Genomic DNA, 21,148 nt, shown 5'->3' with positions numbered 1-21,148 from the left:
TATGGCTATTAAGAAATTATTATCCCTTTAGAAATAATTTTAATCTTCCTTACAAGCTATCAAGAAATTCCCTTTAATGTTTTTAATTACCTGTGTATGTCTGAAAATAACCAGTCAAACTACAGCTCTTGGGTCACTGAAGGCCAAAACATAATTATGACTATATATACTTTTAATTATTTTTAACTTGTGTCAGGATAAGACTGATGATTGGAAATACACTGCTTTAATTTCTAGACAAAAAGTTCGAAATGTCTGTGTGTACCCATGTATATGTGGGTTTATGCATGAGTGCTTGTGTAACACTTAAAAAGCAAAATTGAGGAAAAATGTTAAGAATGATTTCAATTGTAAAATGTATATAAAAGCCAATTATACTTTAAGATTGCCTTAATTATTCTCTTTATTAAAAAAATATTTTTTCCTGTTCCTATACAATAAAAATCTGTTCCATGTATTTCAGTATAAAAATGCAATTTCAAACAGCTGTCTTCAAGTGCTGATAAGAATTCATTTGTATTAATGTCATTGGACTCTGGGGATTTCTTAATATCAAATGGTATAGAGGTTGTCTTAGAACAAATAAAATGGGATGCCAATATACATTAAATAAAAGCCTACAGTTACATTACTTATACAGAGAAAATCCTTTTCATTTTTCTATTATGAGAAATATCTTTTCTGCATTTGGGGCAGATAGACATTTCTGCATTTGCGGCATTTTTTTCTGCATTTCTGCAATATTTTCTATTGCAGATAAATAATACAATGTTATGATATCTTCAGAAAAACATTAAGTGCCCTATATTTTCTTAGTCATGTGTGCTCAGAGCACCCTCTAGTGGGTGAGATAAAGCAGACAAAAAGGGAGCTGAAAAAAATCAAATTCACAGCCCTCATCGATTCACTCATTCACTAGTAGATATTATTTACTTCATCCTTAGTAAAAGGAAAGTACTGTGCTAGGTGTTGTTCAGGACTTGGACAAGGGAATCAGGACAAGCAAGGGGGAACAGAAAGACCTATAAAAGCAGCATAAAGGGAAGGGAATTAAATTGTTAAAGTAGAATCTAAAATAAAACATAAATCTTTTTCATTCATAAGAACTCTATCTGTATTTTTTTTACGATTTTATTTATTTTACTTGAGACAGAGAGAGAAAGAAAGCAGTCAAGAAGGGGGAAGGCAAAGGGAAAGGGAGAGGCAGGGACCCCGCTGAGGTCATGACCTGAGCTGAAGGCAGATGCTTAACCCACTGAGCCACCCAGGTGCCCCAAAAATCTATCTGTATTTAAAAAAGACTCTGAATTGGCTTTATCATTACATTTATTTTCGAAATAAAGTAATCAATGTAGAGAAAATCAGGGAAAAGCATCAAAAATGTATTTTCAACAGTCAATTTTCTTTTGGTATGTTAGGTATGAAACCATGTACACACACACATAAAGGACAAGAAAGTTCAGTTATCACCTTCCTGGACCCTGACTTTAATCTAATTTATCAATTTGAGTTGGGTAGGCTTATTTGTGTGTGTGAGGAACTATTCCCTTCTCCAAGAACATTTATTTTACAAAGGGAAACTGGACATAAAATTCAGATCTAAAACAACTGCAATTCACTTTTACTATTTTCTTCCTATAAGTAGGCCATATAACTTTCTGTAAGTAGGCTGTATAACTCCCTAAAGGTAGGATGGAAGCTATTTGCAATAAAGAAAATCATTTCTTTATACTGCTTAAAAGGACTGGTTGTGGAAACAAACACTAGATTCAAATACTGGCTTCACCCAAGTAGCCATGAAATCTTGGGCTTAACCTGTGACTGCTCAGTTTTCTCATTTGTAAAATAGGAATGGCAACAATACTAACTGCACAGGATAGTACTAAATACATATGATGTGCTTAACAAATGTTACTCTTATTATTGCTATTATTAATGATGCCACTTGTTGCTACAAAAGATACCTGCAAATAAAAGAATTAAAAGAATAAATATTCCCAATATTAATAATCAAAAAGTGTCATATCTGGACTTGTACCTAAAAACTCAAAAGCAGTGAGCAAATTCTGATAAACTGTATAGTACAAACACACACAATTTATGATATATATTAAGAAGTGGATTAACAATTTCTTAAATTAATGAGTACAAAGTTGTAGGCTAGATTTTGAAAAATTAATTAATAAAGCTTAACATTTAAGCTTACAGATATTTTATACGACTTCATACAATAAAATTTTTCCTTATTGTTTTTATAATAAAATTGTGTACAGCTTTAAAATATTCAGGAAATGTTCTTTAATTTTATTTAAAAAGTTGTTCAAACCACTATAACTTAACGCATCTTCTAATAATTGAGTTTTTTTCTAATAACTTATTTTCAATATATTTTACAAATTAAAGATTAAAGAAAAAATAAATTTGGAGTTAATTTCTCGACCTCAAATATCATCTATAAATATGATTTACCCCACATTTATAAAAACAAAAAAAAGAACAACATTTGCTACTCAACATCACCTTCAGAGATTTTGCCACTTGAACATGATTATCATAGACTAAAATGTCTACTGTCAGATTCTGCATCCGATGGATATGACTTAAATCTCCTTCAAGTACAAGGTCTTGTATTAATACTCTCCAAGATGGGAATGGGGTCCTGGTGCCATCCCATACCTGCCATAATAGGGTAGAGTGAAGTTTAATGATCTTTCTGTGTAACTGTAGAGACTTTTAAAAGAGTTCTATCTGCTGGTAATATAACTTAAAAGTAATTAAACGTATTCCCCCAAATATCTGCTAAGCTTTAAACATGGCGTATATTCTGATTATAAAAGGACTACATAGATATAGGACATGTAGAAAATGTAAAGAAGAAAAAAATTCACACTACCTAGAAGAAAGTACTAACATATTGTTGAATTTACTTTATCTTTTTTACCATCTTATATATAAACCCTTATGACTATATTTGCTAATTTTCTTAAGTATAAATCCCTAACTTTTAGGAATGTTATTCTAAACTTTGCTCATTTGTTCACTTTGTTCTAATTTGGAAAAGGCCTTTAAAAGTACAGATAGGAACATTCTGTTTATGTTAGAGGCTGTGAATACAAATGAATGAAAATCATGGGTGCTGGAAAAGGAAAAGATATACTGGATTGCTATGTAAGCTACCTTGAGATAAGCGGGCATAGTACGAGGAAGTATGCACCATACCATCCTCAACATGTGAGCTAGCCTGTGCTGTGCTAGGCTTTTAAGAGATGGCATGACAAAAGACATCTGGCATGAGGTAAGAATGCCTCTGTATGTGAGAAATTTGGCTGGACAAGAGAAACAGGCTCAATGAACAGAAAACACTGCATTTCTACAGAGAGGCTGTCTGCCAGGGTCAGTTTACAGAGGAAGTATTTAATAATGTTGGTGACCATGCCACCAATCACTGAGTTTGGGTCACTCACTGTTGCCTAGATTATTCAAAGAACCAGAACAAACACTTTGGGAATAGTTATATGTCCCAAAGGTTTTTCTCCACTTGGAATTTGTTCCTTCATTTCATGTATACTGTTTTTTGACTTTAAAATAGCTTTATACACGAATCTACCAGTCTTTTGGGGGAGGAGCTGAGAGAGTAGAGTGTTGCTACATTATTTTTATGCTTCAGTTTTAATCACTTACAACTCAGGTTTGTTTTTTTTTTAATAAATTCTGGAACTTTTATAATTTTGTATCAATACTTAATCTGCTAGGAATTTGTATATTATATATAGATCTGATTCCTTTTTCCAAATAGATAACAATCACCATTTAACAATCCGTCTTCATCAATTTGAAATGACAATGTTATTTTTATCATGAATATATTATATGTACAGTGTAAGACTGATTCTGAGGTTCCTAATCTTTTCCATTGATCAGTCTTACTATAATCTTAATTACTATAATTTCATAATATGCTTTGATATCTGATACGGAGGTCTGAGTTTTCTTGTCAAGTTCTTCTTGTCTTATTCTTGATCATTTACTGTTTCTTATAAATTTCAGAATCATAGTCAATTTAGAAAATATGGTTTTAATTAAAATGGCATTTTATTTTAAAACACTTTAAAAAAAAGAATCAAAAACCTTTTAATAGTCCTACTTTTCTTTTATGCTCCCGCTTTCTAGGTTTCCTCACAGAAGGTCAGGGATTTCTTGCCCGAACTGTCTGGTTTTACAGTCTTTGTGACGTTGGAAGAACTTTTGTTCAATTATGTGTTCTATTTATTACTAATATGTAGCAAAGCTATATTTCACTAATGTTTAAACCAGCTATCTCACTAAATAATTTTATTAATCCAAGTAGCTTTTCAGTCCATTGTTTGGGTTTTTATAACTTGAGTACTGACCTTCCTTTTCTCTTTCTTTTAAAAGAGTTATATCTCTCACTTTCTTTCTTATCTTAGTGAATTCTTGAGATTTCCTGAACAATGTAACAGAGAAAATAGTGGGTATTTTTGTCTTGTTCCTGGCATTATTGACTTCAGAATTTTACCACTAATTATTTTGATTAATTTATAGGAGAAATTGTTTATCAAGTTAAGGAGACATACTTCTAATTCTATTTTGCTAAACATTTTCACAGATATATTTAACATTCACAAAGAGGATTATAATTTTCCTTAAAATTAAACCATTTCTGATTTCTAAAAATAAACTGTGGATTACAGTATATTATTGTTTTAATATGTTTTTGGTGTAGCATGTCTACAAGAATAATTAAAATAAATTAGTATCATAGTTACTAATATAGGGAACAACACTAGTATCAAATCCAAGCTGAGAAAGAAAATAATTATGCTACATTCATGCTTTTCAGACCTCACTTGGAGTAATGTCTGGCTCCTTTTGTGTTTAAAACATAATTTAAAAAGTTATTTCTGGTATGTGATAGGAAAATCAATTTCAGAAAAAAAATCACTCAAAGTCCCACATTGGGCTCCCTGCTCAGCAAGGGGTCTGCTTCTCCCTCTGCCCTCTTCCCTCTCGTGCTCTCTGTCTCTCATTCTCTCTCTCTCTCAAATAAAAATAAATAAAATCTTAAAAAAAAATAAAAAATGAACATCCTTTAAAAAAAAAATCACTCAAAATTTGACTTCCCAGAGTAAGTAAAATATTGCTATATATTCTTTTTAATGTACTTTTACTATGCATATATTTTAGTATATAAATAAAACTGCATTAATTGCCAAATAGATTATGAATATCTATCTTAGTAACCATGTCTACAATGTCATTTTATTGTAACAGAGTATTCTATAATATATCAATACTTCACACAATTCTGTTAGTAATGAGTGCTTCCAATTTTTGTTACTGTAAGAAATAAAATATTCTTTTAAATGCATTTTTCCGCATTTATAAAATAAATTTAGGAAATTTACAAAAATAAATTCACTTCTGAATGCTGTATTTTAAAATAACATCTGAATCAAAGCTTTCACTTATCTGAAAAAGCTATCTGTAAAAATGGAATGCATGCGTATGTTTTGTTGCTTTAGAGTGAATGTAGATTCAGCCACGTCAGCTAAAAGGTGGCAGATTTTATCTCAGAATTTAAGAATTTTCTAACACAGCAGTCAAAAGATCTACACTCATACTCTGCAACGATTACTTGTCATTGGAAGTATTTGGTGATTAACAAATGCTCATCTGTTAAGGATGTCACTTTGGGCAAAAAGTATGACCAGTTGACCTAGGATTCCTTCTAATTTTGGATGATTTTACTTTGCTTTAACTTTAGCTGTCATACTTGATTTAAATTTTTTTACAGCATGCAATTACTTTTTTGGAGTATGTCATGTGTATGTAAATGTGCTACTTTCAACTTTAAACACTTCATCTTTTATTCAGGGATTTCTATCTTCCTCATTCCTTAATAAGGGCAAGGTATAAATGATAATAAAGCTACACCCAATACTTGTGCCTCGTACTCTGTTTCTTATCCTATTGTTTCAAAGAGTCAGAAGATAAAGAAATAACCATAGGAGCAGAGCTGAAGCAGTGTTTGTTTAAATGTATTGTGCGTAGGATGGGCAGATGAGGATTAGTATCAGACAACTGTCTTTTTCTCTAGCTATTCATGAGTAAATTGGGGTAAGTATAAACAAAGATTAGATGGGTCTTACTTTTAAAAAATCATGCTGATTTAGAAAGAAAACAGAACAAAAATGAACATTTCAAAACCATCTGTGATCTACCCAATGAAACAGGCAGTGAAATGACATGGGAAGAAAACCCAACATGAATGAGCCAAGAAAGTAAATGAGAAGGAAGGCTACCCTGACAAGGAAGCAGAAATATGCATATGTAGAAATGTAACTAAAATATAACATAGAAAACAACTTTTTATTTTATTAATACTAAAATAAGAAATAAAGCATAAACTATATCTAAACTATTGATAATACTATTTTTCTCTGGAAGTATAAAGAAGTTCAAGAGTAGAGTTGCATGAATATCTAAGTTTATCAAACATGGTAAGTTAGATTTAAAGTTCTTATTATAATACACAGTATGTATATTTATTCCACCAGAATGAAATATAAGTTCTTTTTAGATACGTAGGTGGTGCTAATTTACAATTTCAAGTATTTAAAATACCTACCTTTAGAAGAAATGATGCTCCATCCACTTCTGCTTTGCCCAAGAGCTGACAAGTCAGGTCAAAATACTGCAGTGGTTGAACATCACACAATTTTACTAATGTCGAAGAAGGTGAAATATGAGTAGATGCCCAAACACGAAGAGCTTCTACCATTTTGTGGTCCTCGGCAGTGAAGTTAAAATACTTGCTTGAGGTACGAGGTATGATAGGAGCTCCCAAAGTTCCCTCAAATGTCAAAGATGAAAAGCCAGAGCTGGTGATACCCTGAGTCTCCTTTTTATATACTTGGATCTAAGAAAGTTGGGCAAAGCAGAAAACAAAACAGCTGACACAGAACCCCAAAACTCAAGAAACTTGAAAGATAAGAAAGTCTTACCAGCATAGTTCAGAGGATATAATTATTTAATATATTTTACTTAATTAGCATACAAAATTATAAAATCAACTGGGCTGTACCAAGATCCACAAGCACCATGTAAACTGTAAAACACTATGTAGTATTTATTTCTATTTTTTAAAGGTCTAGGTGGTCGACTCCCTGATCCTATAAGGCTTGCACTTTTACATTTATTACTTTTCTTACTATGTATAATTTACAAAAGGAAAAACATAGTGACAATTACTTATGACCATTACAAGGAAAACTAGAACACTTAAAGTACAAGACTTCAAAGTGAATAAAATGCAGTGAGGCTGGCTAAGATTTCATCAGTCTGAAAGATAAGCCACAAAGACTCTGGCTTTCAAATTCCTGAGGTTCGGCTAGTATATGCATGTGCATTACCATGGTTACATCTTCTTCATTAAGCAATCTTTTTGTACTTATGAAATGCCCCCCTTTCAATCCCTTGTAATACACCATCTGATATTAATATAGTGTTTTCATTTTCCTTATGCTTCTTGTTTGCTTGGTATATCTTTTCTACAGTTTTACTTACAACTTATTTGTGTCTTCATTTCTTGTAGGGAGTGATATTTGTTCTTGCTTTTTTATTCAGTCTATTTTTCCTTACAAAAGGAGTGTTTAGTACATTTACGTAAAATTATTGATATGGTTATATTTAAGTCTACTATCTTATTTGTTTTCCTTCTGTATCCCCCCTTTTTTGTTTTTTAAAAATTGTTTTTCTACCATTCCTTTCCTCTCATATTTTGAACTTATTAGTATTCTGTTTACCTCCTCTGAGCTATGAAAGAATCCTTATCTCAAAGTCTATTAGGAATCAATATAGTTCTACTACATAATCCCTACTTTCTATATCATATTCCCCACTTGCCCATATCCCATTTTACACTTTCTACTGAAAGTGTAATAACCTCTGAAGGTACGTACTAACCTTTTGGTGGTTAATTCCACTTAACCATCCTAACCATCCCTGTGCTATCGTTCATATTTTTCTACATATTTTATAAACTCCACCTTCCTAAATGTTACTGTTTTTCTTTTAAAGAGCCATTTATCTTTTAGTGAAATTATGAGAAGAAATACAAAACAGTATCTTTCACCATTTATCACCATTTCCTTTTTTGTTGTTGTTTTTGGTCATTTCCTAACCATCAAGTTTCTGGTTGGTAGCATTCTTTTTTGTCCTTAACACCATCCTTTAGCATTTACTTATAGCAAAGATATGCTGGCTGTGGATTCTCTCATTTTTGAAAAGTATTTTCTCTGGATACAAAATTCCAGGTGAATCCATTTTCTATCACCACTTTAAATTTATCATTGCTTTGTTCCTCAAATGCCATTATTTCTGATAAGAAATCAAAGATGGCTGGTATTACGTTTCCTATATGGAATGTGTTATTTCTCTGCCAGCTCATTTCAAGTTCTTTTTTCAAATCTTTTTCAATGGTTTCACAGTGATTTGTTTAGGCATGCTATTCTTTGTGGTGCCATGAATGGAGTGCACTGAGTTTCTAAAATCTGTAAGTCAATGTTTTCCATCAAATTTGGAAAAATTCTGGTCATTTCTATGTATTTCTATAAGTATTTTTGTTTCCCATTCACACAGTTTTCTTGTGCATTTCAAATGACACGTTTCACAATTTGCTATTATTTCACAGGTCCCCAAGGCTCTGTCAATCTTTTGCTTATCCTTGTTCTTCACATTAGATAATTTCTATTGATCTACGTTCAAGTAAAAATGATATAGCTAATCTATTTAGCCTATCCAGTAAATTTTTCATTAATAATAAAAATATTAATATATATATTCACTAAAAGATATGTATTAGACTGTTTATAGCAGAATAATATTCTCAAACAGGATGTCCCACAGAATATATAAATTCTGATGCATTCACACACTTACCAATGAAAATGAACAAAGTGAAACTATACACAGTAATATGGTTGAATCACACAAGCATAAGCCATACATTAAAAAACAAAACCTACAGTCTATTCTCTTTAAAACAAATAGAACTGAGAGATATATATCCTACTTCAGTTAAACAGCAAGAATAACAACTAAAAACATTAGGAGGGAAGAGTGCACTGTCTGAAACAATAGTGTGTGAGAAATAAGTTATTTTTTGAAGTTGGGATAAACTTGCTACGATGATAATATTTCTATTTCCTTTTTAACTTCACACAAATATTCTCTACTACTCTTCTATTCTCAGGGAAAGGCATTAGAGATCAAGAAAGGTAATTTCCACCAAAACTAAGAACAGAACATACCCAGAATATTGTGCTCACTTATGAGCATCGCACTGACCATGAGGGACACAGATAAACTGAAGCATTAGAAGAAGAAGATAATGAAAGAGCTTCATGGAAACCCATCTAACAAGAGGAAAAGATGAAGGGTCAATTGAAATGCTTAAAACCTAAGGGATTGAAAATATTAGAGTACTTATTTTTTTAAATTACATACTATTTAATAGCTTTACCTTCATATTAAAGGTTTCCTAACATTTAACTGTTTGATAGCATAATTTGAAAAGTACCAAAATATCTGTTCATGTTTTAATACATTTTTCATAAATGAAATTAACTTACTTTGATTTTATATTTAATATCTCAATGCTTTCACTGTACTTGAATTAACACAACAAACAGGGGAAAATAATATAACCTCCCAATCATTATAGAATTACTTTATCAAAAAGTAAAAAAAAAAAAAAAAAGAAAAAGCCCTGTTGGCCTAGGGCTTTTTTTTTTTTTTAAACCCAGCTCTACATGGAAACCTTTAAAGCATCAATCTACATTCAGAAATGAGAAGACAGAATGCAACCAGCAACTCGTCTTAATCATGGTATCTAATACACTTCTTGTGGAAGGAGCACAGGCAGTTTGTCCAAATAAAGAGGTTTCCTAATATTAATTATTTGAAGTCTGGTATTGTTTACATTTCTTCTTGTTTCTTGAAATGCTCGATGCCATGTTCTGCCACAGCAACCACATAATTAGGGCTAATGAGTATTAGTGAAAATACAGAGTTCTCTTCGAACAAATATGAGTTCTGGACAATCGGAATTATACCTTCAGCCTATGAAAGCGAACAATATCTCCATTTTTATAAATTATTGGAAGGGCTTCATAATTTCCACTGAAGAGCAGGCAGGTTAACTTTACATTTGTCTGGTCCACAATTGTTACAACTGAGCAATAATCTGGAAAACACAAACATATTTTACCTTTTAGTGTTTCAAAGCATTTGACAAAATAAGAATATGGTTGAATTCAAAACACCAAACTCTTATCCTTCTTTTAATTAAGCCTTCTGAGAACAGGATCAAAACACAGAGACAGTTTCTTGGCTCTCAAAATGCACTGTCAAATTATTCTGCAAGAGTGTTCCACAAAAATTAATTTTATAAAGTTTAGTAAAACAAAAATAAAATTCCTAATTAATATAAATTGTCTGGAGGGGTGGTAACTTTTTTATTACTTCAAAGTTTAGAAATCACAAAACAGATAAACATATTCAAATAAAATATAATTTATAAAATGAACATAATTAAAATTAGGGTGAAAAAGACTAGAAGATGGTTGAAGCAAATGTGATGAAGAGTCAATATACCACATAAAGATTCTATGAAAACTGCTTATAAAACCCAGGACTTCACAGTGCCAATGAAATTCAAAGGAACAAACAATTCCTAGAAAATTATATTAACAACAAACTCAAAAGAAAAAATGAGGATTTGCTAGTTTCTTACAGACGATTACACATTAGAACCAGAAACATATACACTTTAGCTGGCAAAAAAAATGTAATAGTTGGGATGCTATAAAAATGAAAATTTCAAATACTGGTGGTAGTAAAAACTGTAACAGATACTGCCTTTTGATATGCATGTTTCAGAAAGTTGCACACTGAGAAAATGTGTTGACTTCCAGTCCTACCCAGTACCCTAGTAATTACAACATCAAGATAGAAAAGCATAAACCCGAACAGTGAAGGAAGAGAGGAGAGGGGAGTGAAGGAGCAGGGGAGAAGACAGCAATATGTTTCGGAAAGATGGGAAAACAAAGGGTTAGGGATAAAATGAACAGGGGAGACAATCCAGAAGGTAGTATAAAGTAGCTACAATGAAGATGGGAGTCACTGGGATTAAGGGTGGCAGTGAAAAGTAGAGTCAAAATCAAGCTTAATTAAAAGTTTACACATAAAACAACTGTTTCAATAACCATCCATCCTGACCTCTACTGCCCAGGAAAATGATTTCAGGTTGGGAGGGAGAGTATTTAAACCAACCACTTCCAGGACCACATGCTATTTCCAAGGACATTTCACTGATTAACCAGGAAGTGCTAAGGCTTCCAGTGTGGGGTTACCACCCAGAATAAATCCCTCTGCATTATCACAATAGGGGGCCTACAGCCAGATGGGCTGGTCTCTTTTCACCCACCATACAGTGACACTGTCAATCAACGTGCCCTATGAAAATTCTATTTGTCTCTCAGATTTCCCATTCAAGGAGATCAAATAGGAAAAACAATCTTGAAAAAGCACAAAGCTGGAGGTATCACAATCTCAGACTTCAAGATGTACTACAAAGCTGTAATAATCCGAAAAGTATGGAAAAACAAAGTACTTATATACAAGCAAACAAGATGAGAGTCTATAACCTAAAATAAACCACACCTACATTTTTAAATATAAAGACAGTAAACAATCACCAGATATAGAGCAAAACTGGAAGGAAGGAAGGAGGAAAATGGAAAGTGGATGGGAGAGAAAGAGGTGGAGCAGAAGAGAGCAGGAGTGGAAGGATAGGGAAAAAGGAATGGGAGGGGAAAGGGAGGAAGGGGGGGTGAAGGAAGGAGGGAGGAAAAGAAATCTGATTCTGTGAGGAAGGGGAAATAATTTAGAGAACATTAAAAAAACTTAAAATCAAAACCTTGGTAAGCATCTTCAAAGAGTAAATAATATTACATTCTCATTTCTTAATACATCAGCAGGATCCACTGGAACCAAATTTATTTTGAGTTTCCTTTTTCAGTAGCTCTATTTGGGAGGAGTACTCTATTTGGGAGGAGTACGACATTTTTTTTTTTCTCTTCGCAGTCTTACAAACTATCAAAGATCAATTTTACTTATTTTTAACAGAATGACACATTTTTTTTTTTTTGCAATTATCATATGGCTCTATTGTACCGTTCTATATAAGTCTACGATGCATTATGGGATCTTAATCATCTATATTCCTGTATCTTGTTTTTGTTTCCAAAAAATGACTTGGTGGACTGCAAAGGACACCAGGGGACACTGAGAATAGGTTCACTATCTACAGGGTCTTTATAGGGCCACTGCTAGCTTTTGCCGTGCTTTCCTGCAAATTAGAAAAAGCCTCTCCTTTTTCAAAAAGAAATACTGCACAACCTGAAGAGCTTTCCAGGGGAAGTTTACTGAGCCCGAGAGAGTAGCAGTCTTGGCTGCACAAACACATGTATCTTCTTCGTTCTGGCCTTTTCTTAAAAACCAGCAGAAAGAGGGACACATACGCCACTTGCAAGGCACACATTCCTTCCCTTCTCCAGGCCCTTCCCCTTCCCCATTCCAGGAGTATCTATGTCACATTCAGAGTTAGGGTGGTTAAAGTCTGTGTCAGGTTCAGAGATGGAGTGGGAATGGACTGCCGAGAGACAAAAGCAACCTCAGGGGATGCCCAAAGAGCATCATAAGAGGTATGTGTGTGCCAAGTAAGTGCCTGCTTGGAATTCTGAGTGGGTAAATATGACGGCTCCATGTGCTGTCCAGATTTGTGTAGAAGAGAGCATTCCCCAGCTGCATCAGGACTTGACTGACAAGCCTGAAATCGCCACACTTGCATGTTTTCATGTAAGTGACTCTATGTGGATGCAAATGCCATCTCCTTACATGGAGCATATTTGTACACCATTTATCTGAGCTATCATATGCTAAGTCCCTGTTCCTTACTCTTTTTCTCTTGGCTTATATTTTCTCTTTTGAAAGTATCATCCACGACTTTTAGCAAGTTTAAGCCAAAGAGACTCACCATGAGTTCAAATCCTTTAATATAATAAGATTTTATTAACAAAGAAAGAAGAAAACAAAAATTCAGATTCAAGAAAACAAGGGCATTTAAGAGAAAAAAAAAAAAAAAAACTTGTCCAGGGGCACCTGGTTGCGTCCAACTCTTGATTTTGGCTCAGATCGTGATCTTGGGGTCTTGAGATTAAGCCCTAGGTCAGGATCTGTGCTCAGCAGGAAGTATGCGTGGGATACTCTCCCTCTGCACCGCCTCCCCTCCCGCTCACAGATGCAGGCTCCCTCTCTCTCAAATAAATAAATAAAATATTAAAAAAAAAAATCTGTCCAATAATTTGCTCTCAATAACAAAAACAAATAACAATCTAAATGAAATATTAAATAGCTTTCAGGTTCTTTCAATTAGCATGATTCATGACCAGAAACCAAGCTACCTATTTTAACAAGTACTAACGAGGCAAACTGCTAAATGTTTTATTTTACTGCTTCAAGGAAGTGAAGTGTCTTAGCAAATAAATAATCCATCAAAAATGGCTACATAAAATAATAAAGATACTTTCTTTCCCAATGCCTCATTTTAACTCATTCCCAAATGGAGGAAAAACAACTTGTGAAATTACAACTTATAACTTCATATTTTAATAATGAAGTTACAAAACTAAAAGATAATAGTCCATTTTCTTGATAGCTAACACCAGCAGGAAAGGCATGAAGAGTAGAAAGAGCTTTCATAAATCAGTATTCTCACCTTATCTACCAAAATAGTACATTTAGGTGCTAATGTAATATAAAAATAAATACAAATTACTTAAAATATATTTTAAGATATTAAAATAGATATTTAAGCTTGTAAAGTCTTGACTTTATACTTTAGAGTAAGACTTCATATGTAAACTGCTGACATAGTATTTACTTTAACTCTTAACTTCATGTAACCTGATATAAATCTGGAAAAAATAACAAATGATAAATTAAGTCCTATATTCTGCAATCTTGAGTAATTCACCTAATTTCATCAGCATGATTAAGTGTAAATTGCCTTGGAGTTTTATAAGGGAAAGCTGGTAATTCATCTAATCAAAGAAGCATGCATGTATAAATTATACAATCCATAAAAAAATTCCTCCATGAAAGTTGTTTCACCTCCTTGTTATCTACTATAGCACTATTTATAAACCAATCAGTATTTCAGTAAGTTTCCATTTGTATAAAAGTTTATTACTGAAACACCCAAGTAAAAGTTATGAAAGCAAATCACTGAATCAAGGCAATATTATATACTATAATCTTACTAATTTTACAAGGAAACTTTGCTACATATAGTAGCACTCGCTTTATTATGCTGGTGTGAAATTATATAGATTTCCCTTCATGTTTTAATTATATTTAAAAAGGTAATGAAAGGAAGGAAAAGAGAAGAAAGCATAATTATGCTAGAGATATACATATTAACACACACACATACATATATATATATACATATACACATACAGATTAAGCACAGATAGAGGGGTGCCTGCATGGCTGAGTCTTAAATGTCTGACTCGTGATTTTGGCTCTGGTCATGATCTCATGGGTTCTGAGATCGAGCCCCACATCCAGCTCCACGCTCAGAGGGGAGTCTGCTTAAAGATCTCTCCCTCTGCCCCTCCCCGCACTTGCGCTCACATTCTCTCTCTCTCTCAAATAAATAAATAGATCTTTAAAAAAAAAAAAAAAACCCACAGAATAGATAGGCATGTAGGCTGATATTCTCTGAGTTCATAAATGTTATTCTGGAGTTTTACATTTTACTCCACGTACTGAGCAACCACAGTAAATGGTATTCCTAGGTATAAGGATTTATAGTAATACTTAGCAATGATCTCTATCTTCAAAGAGTTTGTATTAAAAATAAGAAAGACAAACAATTAGAATAATTTGTTAAATAACTATAAAAGTATATTGATATTCAGCAATAAAAATGAATACATGCTACAACATGAATGAACCTCAAAATCATTATGTTAAGTGAAAGAAGCCAGAAGTAAAGGCCACATGCTGTATGAGTCTCTATATGAAGTATCCAGAAGGGGATAGAGACAGAAAGCAAATTAGTATGAATATTGCAGATGCATGCAACATATTCCTGTAAGTCTTAAAAAATACTGAAATGATAAATGAAGAACTAAAAAACTGAGCTTAACAATAGGACTGCATTATTATATCCCTAAAAAGTTCATGTGGAGATTGTAGCAAGTACTCTAATGATTAAAAATTGGACATCTGAACAGTCCTCCTCTTAATTAAGGAGAACTATCACAGGGTCACATATTGGGAGAAGAAAATTCATCTCAGGCTCTCTGTTAAGTGTTGCTCCATAGATCTTTATATACAGGTATATATATTATATGTGACTTATACATCACATTATTTAATAAATTATTTTGAAACAAGTGAGCTACCAACAAAAAGATCATTTTGCACTACATACAAAACAAAATTCCAGGGAATATATGCAATATCTGTTTTTAAAAGTATAAAAGAATTTTAAGAAAATATAGACCACTACTTTTCAGATCTTGTATTGAATGGTAAAAGCCTTTCTAAACAAAATTATGACTCCAAATTGTAGGTTAAACATTTGTATTTCAAAGACCATCGGCACTAAAACTAAAGTGCTGGGAAAAGCATCTTAACAGTTATGACAAAAAAGAGATTAATATCATTAATACATGAGAAGCTTCCAGAAATTGCTGAAAAAGACAACCAAACTGAAAAAGAGAATATATTTTGATTTTCTCAATCATGATGTGTAAAGTGGAGGAAAAGTAGTGAACTGAAATAGAAGAACTTAAAAATGCAGATGGAAATCAACACAATTTGTAATTTGAAAGTAATTTTTGTGAACCTAAATATTACTAGAATCCCTTTGACCTGAGAAGTAATGTAGCAAAGCATTCCATTGATAGCTGCTTAAAACATTTTACCTGTAATAATTCTGAGTACATCTTTCAAAGACCAACTGCCAACTATATTATAGTTCTATCATATAAATAAGGTTACTGATTACATATATGTTAAAAAAATCAGTTTTACCATATATAGAAACCATAAATACAAAAAATCCATTTTAAATTATGGTCTAGAATATAAACAAAGTGTACACCACAAAGTATCATAAGTCTTTAATACTGATCCTTGAAAAAGACTGCTACAAGAGCATAAAGTTATGCATCAATATCCTGCAGACATTCCATTACTTAAAATTATATTTAAGTCAACTTCTTCAGCAGTTAGCTTTTCAAATTGAAAAGTTCACATTTTCATTATAAAAGTCTGACAACTGTTGCTGCAATTCCAAAGTCTGGAATGTTGGCCTCTTCTTCCTCATCTATCAACACCCAATTTATCCTCAAAAGTTCAGCTTAAATGCAGTTTCTCTTAGAAGACTTTCCCCTGTTGGCATTAATCTCTCCATTCTCACTCCCAAACACTCTGCTTATTTCTTAAGCTATAGCATACAACAGTGCCTTAGCCAGTTGATTAAATTTAGGTCTCCCTCATCTCCCTCATGATAAACTCTCTGAGAGTCTATCACTTTAACACTATGGACAACAACTAAGTCCAGTACAATGCTATACAAGGCTGGCAAACAAATCATTTAATTGAATGAATAAAAGCATGTAACCTAAGTTTTAAGAAAGAATGAGGAAACGGTACTGATTTTTATGATCCATTAAAGCAATTCAAATTATAAACTAATGAAACATAAGGGTGATTTTCTAAATTAGCAGGCTAATAATTTCTTAGAGGAAAAGGTCATAAAGGACAGAGTCAGTCCTAGGATATGAACTGAAAGCCAGCTGGAGACCTCAAGCTTCATCACAGTCATTCCTGAATATAAGCAAGCAAGTAATACAAAAGTTCAGTGATAGGGGAAGAAAGATCTTTCTCCACCTTCATTTTCCAAGTGGAAACCAACTTCTTACTGGCATGGACAAAACGGCAGGAAATAGTAATGAAGAGAGGCTTAGCTCACCTCTCCAAGGCCTTAAAGAGATAAGTAATAACTAACCATGCCCCCTAGATGCCTTCCCATTCCTGAAAGATAGCCAAGCACTTGCGAAGAGTCTTACCTCACTCAACAAGACTTAATTTTTTAGCTCTTGGGAAATGGAAAACTCCATGCCTGCCCAATCCACAACCTCCATCTTTTAGAATAGGTAAATCCATTGTTCAACTTTAATAAACTCAAAAGGATGGTATGTTTTACAATGAAGAGTCTATCTTACATAGCCAACAATAAGTGGAGAAATAAAAGTGGAGTCTTATAAATTGAGGAAAGACTAAAAAATTGAGGAAAGACTAAATTAAATCATGAACTATTATAATCATTGTATTGTAATTATTATCTGTCTTAAACATTCCTTGAGGGTAGAAACAGTGACTTAGATATCTTTGCATTTCCCACTCTAGTATAATATCTGGCATATAAAAAGTACTTAATAAATGTTTGTTGAATAAATGAGCAAATAAGTGAATGAAAAAACAAAACTATATTTATTTATTTATTTTAAAGCAAACAAAAACAAAAACAAAACTGAACTACTGGGACACTTCATCAAGATAAAACCTTCTGTACAGCAAAGGAAACAATCAATAAAACTAAAAGGCAACCTATGGAATGGGAGAAGATATTTGCAAATGACCTATCTGATAAAGGGCTAGTATCCAAAATCTATAAAGAACTTATCAAACTCCAAACCAAAAAAACAAAAAATCCAGTCAAGAAATGGACAGAAGACCTGAACAGACATTTCTCCAAAGAAGACATACAGATGGCTAACAGACACATGAAAAAATGCCTAATATCACTCATCATCAGGGAAATCCAAATCAAAACCTCAATGAGATACCACCTCCCACCAGTCAGGGTGACTAAAATTAACAAGTCAGGAAACGACAGATGTTGGCGGGGATGCGGAGAAAGGGGAACACGTTTACACTGTTGGTGGGAATGCAAACTGGTGCAGCCACTCTGGAAAACAGTATGGAAGTTCCTCAAAAAGCTGAAAATAGAGCTACCCTACAACCTAGCAACTGCACTACTAGATATTTAACCAAAGGATACAAAAATAGTGATTTGAAGGGATACATGCACTCTGATGTTTATAGCAGCATCAGCAATAACTAAATTATGGAAAGAGCCCAAATGTCCATCAACTGATGAAGAAAGCAGCAGTATGTATATGTACACACACACACACACACACACACACACTAGAATACTGCTCAGCCATCAAAAAGAATGAATCTTGCCATTTGCAACAATGTGGATGGAGCTAGAGTACATTATGCTAAGCAAAGTAAGTCAATCAGAGAAAGACAAATACCATAAGAGTTCAATCATATGTGGAATTTAAGAAACAAAACAGGTGAACATAGAGGAAGGAAGGGGAAAAAAAAAAATAGAGAAGCAGGCAAACCACAAAAGACTCTTAACTATAGAGAACAAACTGAGGGTTGCTGGAAGGAGGAGTGTGAGAAGATGGGGTAATTGGATGATGGGCATTAAGGAAGATACTTGATGTAATAAGTACTGGATGTTCTATGCAACTGATGAATCACTAAATTCTACCCCTGAAACTAATAATACATACTATATGTTAACTAACTTGAATTTAAATAAAATCTAAAAAAACCCCAAACCAAAAGACTTCCAAAGATGCATTATCAATTTTAAAATATAAAAAATACAATTCAATATACATGTAGTTTTATATCATACTAGATGCTTTAATATCTCTTCGATGATTCAGAAGTGTCCTGGATCTTACAGAACACCAATGAGTTATGAATTATTCAGTAATTAATAAATTCTTTTTAATGTGGAATATGGAGTTTGTTACACTTTAAAAAATTAAAAGACACTATATAATCATTTAATATACAACCAATATTACTCATACAAAACAAAATAATCAAACAATAATGCTACATGACATTAATGTATATATATCAAATCATTCTCCTAAGTGAAAATATTTTTACACAACCAAAAATAGCATTCTAGAGTTAGCTGGAATGTTCTACAGACAAGGAAAAGAAAAACTCCTAGGGCCCTATCCCAAGAACTAAAAGAAAACAAAATACATAGGGTCTCTCAAAAGTCCAATGTTTTGGATACTGCTCTAAGAAATTTGATTATAATGCTCAGTTTGTGGCTAAAACAGGTATCCTTTTATAAGATAATGAACAGCAAGAGATAGATCTGCTTCTCGAAACATTGTAACATCCAAAATTGTTCAAATTTAATCAAACTGCTTTCCAAAAATGGAGAATTTTAATGGAAGGCAGGTATGAAAACCAAGTAATTTTGGAACATAACAATTCCTGAGGTTAGCTAGGAAGCCACAGGCGATATGCCACATTATGTGGCACAAAAAGACTTGAGACCTGTAGGGTCCCAGAGTTTGAGGAAAGAAAAAGAAAGTGGAGGGGGAGAGATAGAGATGGACAATCAAAAAATGACAAAAATATTTTGGCTATCCTCCCCCTTCCTCTGGACTCAAATATTAGAAAAGTAAGCACAAACAGGGTTCCCTCTACTCCTCCCATTTGCTCATAGAGGAAGCAGGCATTATGATACTAATAACAAGCAAGCACGAGCCACATACTATTAAGTCTGGAAGTGTTTTATGGCCTGCTTACATTTATCTTACTTAGCAAGAACAGACAATAAGAACAGAGTAAATGTGTCTCAAGCTTAAAGAAATGGTAGGCTTATTTCTTAAAATCTGAGACAAAGCTAAAATTTAACTTAATAGGCATTAACTAAAAAAATATCAATGTTACCTGTGTAAGGCAAAAAACTTATGTACCTAACTCTGTCTAGCCAGCTCTCTGAAGCAAAAGTAAATGTGAGGCTTTCAAAGATAATTGCTATAAAATCTCAAAATCCTAAGGCAGCAATGACCTTGTCTTCCTACATAAAAGAGGACATATTATGTACCCCTGATGAATCATTATCAAAATCAATTTTGATGATACAATGATCTTTTTTTTTTAATTTTTTTTTAAATTTTTTTTAAGATTTTATTTATTTATTTGAGAGAGAGAGAGCACAAGAGGGGAGAGCGGGAGAGGGAGAAGCAGACTCCCTGCCAAGCAGGGAGCCCGATGCGGGACTCGATCCCGGGACTCCAGGATCATGACCTGAGCCAAAGGCAGTCGCTTAACCAACTGAGCCACCCAGGCGCCCCGATACAATGATCTTTTACTAAATATTGTTTCCATAATCTTTGAGAAATTCTCGGTTTTCATGATGAATCTTATCACAATTGAATAAGAATGTAACTATCTATATTGTCCTTTTAACAACAGGACTGATAGACTTCTACAATAAAAAGCTACAACTCTCCCAAGACTGAATATAAAACCTGGGAAACAAGCATTTGCTACCAGAAATAAGACAGCAGCATGCTACAGGTCATATGTAATCACTACTAGTATGAAGAGGAAAGTCTTCAAGAAAAATTTTAGTCAAGAAGTACAAATGCTAGAGTGTACCAAATAGCCTCAGTGGTACTGAATTAAAAATTTATAAAATATATTTCAGTGAAAAAATTCTAGCTAATGATATAGAGCAGAATAGACTTCTTTCCATTTACCTAAATTTGAGCTGCATAAAGGTAATTTTCCTCCATATAACTACTTATGTACAGCTGGATATAATTAAGATTTGGTCCCATATTTGCAAAATAATACTGCTTTATGTAATACAAAAAAGGCATAGCTGTGGATTGTTCCTGTACATTTATTCTGGTACATCTCAGTAGTAATACTAATGAAGTTGATCCCTTCCTCAACACGAAAAGAGCTATTTGTCTGATTCTCCTACAGCATGTTGAAGGATGAGTTCTATAAGTAGAAATAAAAAGTGTAACTCAAGTTATGTAATAGATAATTTTAAAACTTTACCGTCTTGCTAGCAGTAAAGACATCTCACTATATTTTAAAATATACTTTAGAGTTTCAATGAATTTGTGATAAA

General features: G+C 33.0%; 1 protein-coding gene across 9 annotated transcripts in view; it reads right to left on the bottom strand.

Moving 5' to 3' along the window:
- The window catches only part of POT1 (protection of telomeres 1), an 81,414-nt gene that overhangs the window by 27,591 nt on the left and 32,675 nt on the right, over window positions 1-21,148 (bottom strand). For all 9 annotated transcript variants that reach the window (XR_010406402.1, XM_045864316.3, XM_064574991.1 and 6 more), the window contains 3 exons: window positions 10,137-10,267; window positions 6,650-6,940; window positions 2,521-2,676 (listed from right to left, as the gene is read on the bottom strand). Coding sequence is in view for 8 of the 9 variants with exons in the window: in XM_045864316.3 (XP_045720272.2) it covers window positions 2,521-2,676; window positions 6,650-6,940; window positions 10,137-10,267 (578 nt within the window). In the remaining variant the exon portion in view is untranslated. The remainder of the gene's footprint in view (window positions 1-2,520; window positions 2,677-6,649; window positions 6,941-10,136; window positions 10,268-21,148) is intronic.

This window comes from Mirounga angustirostris, unplaced genomic scaffold, assembly GCF_029215605.1.
Source record: "Mirounga angustirostris isolate CCGP_5_RB_7025 unplaced genomic scaffold, mMirAng1.0.hap1 SCAF_12, whole genome shotgun sequence".
Classification (NCBI taxonomy): domain Eukaryota; kingdom Metazoa; phylum Chordata; class Mammalia; order Carnivora; family Phocidae; genus Mirounga; species Mirounga angustirostris.
This window is presented reverse-complemented; position numbering and strand designations above follow the sequence as displayed.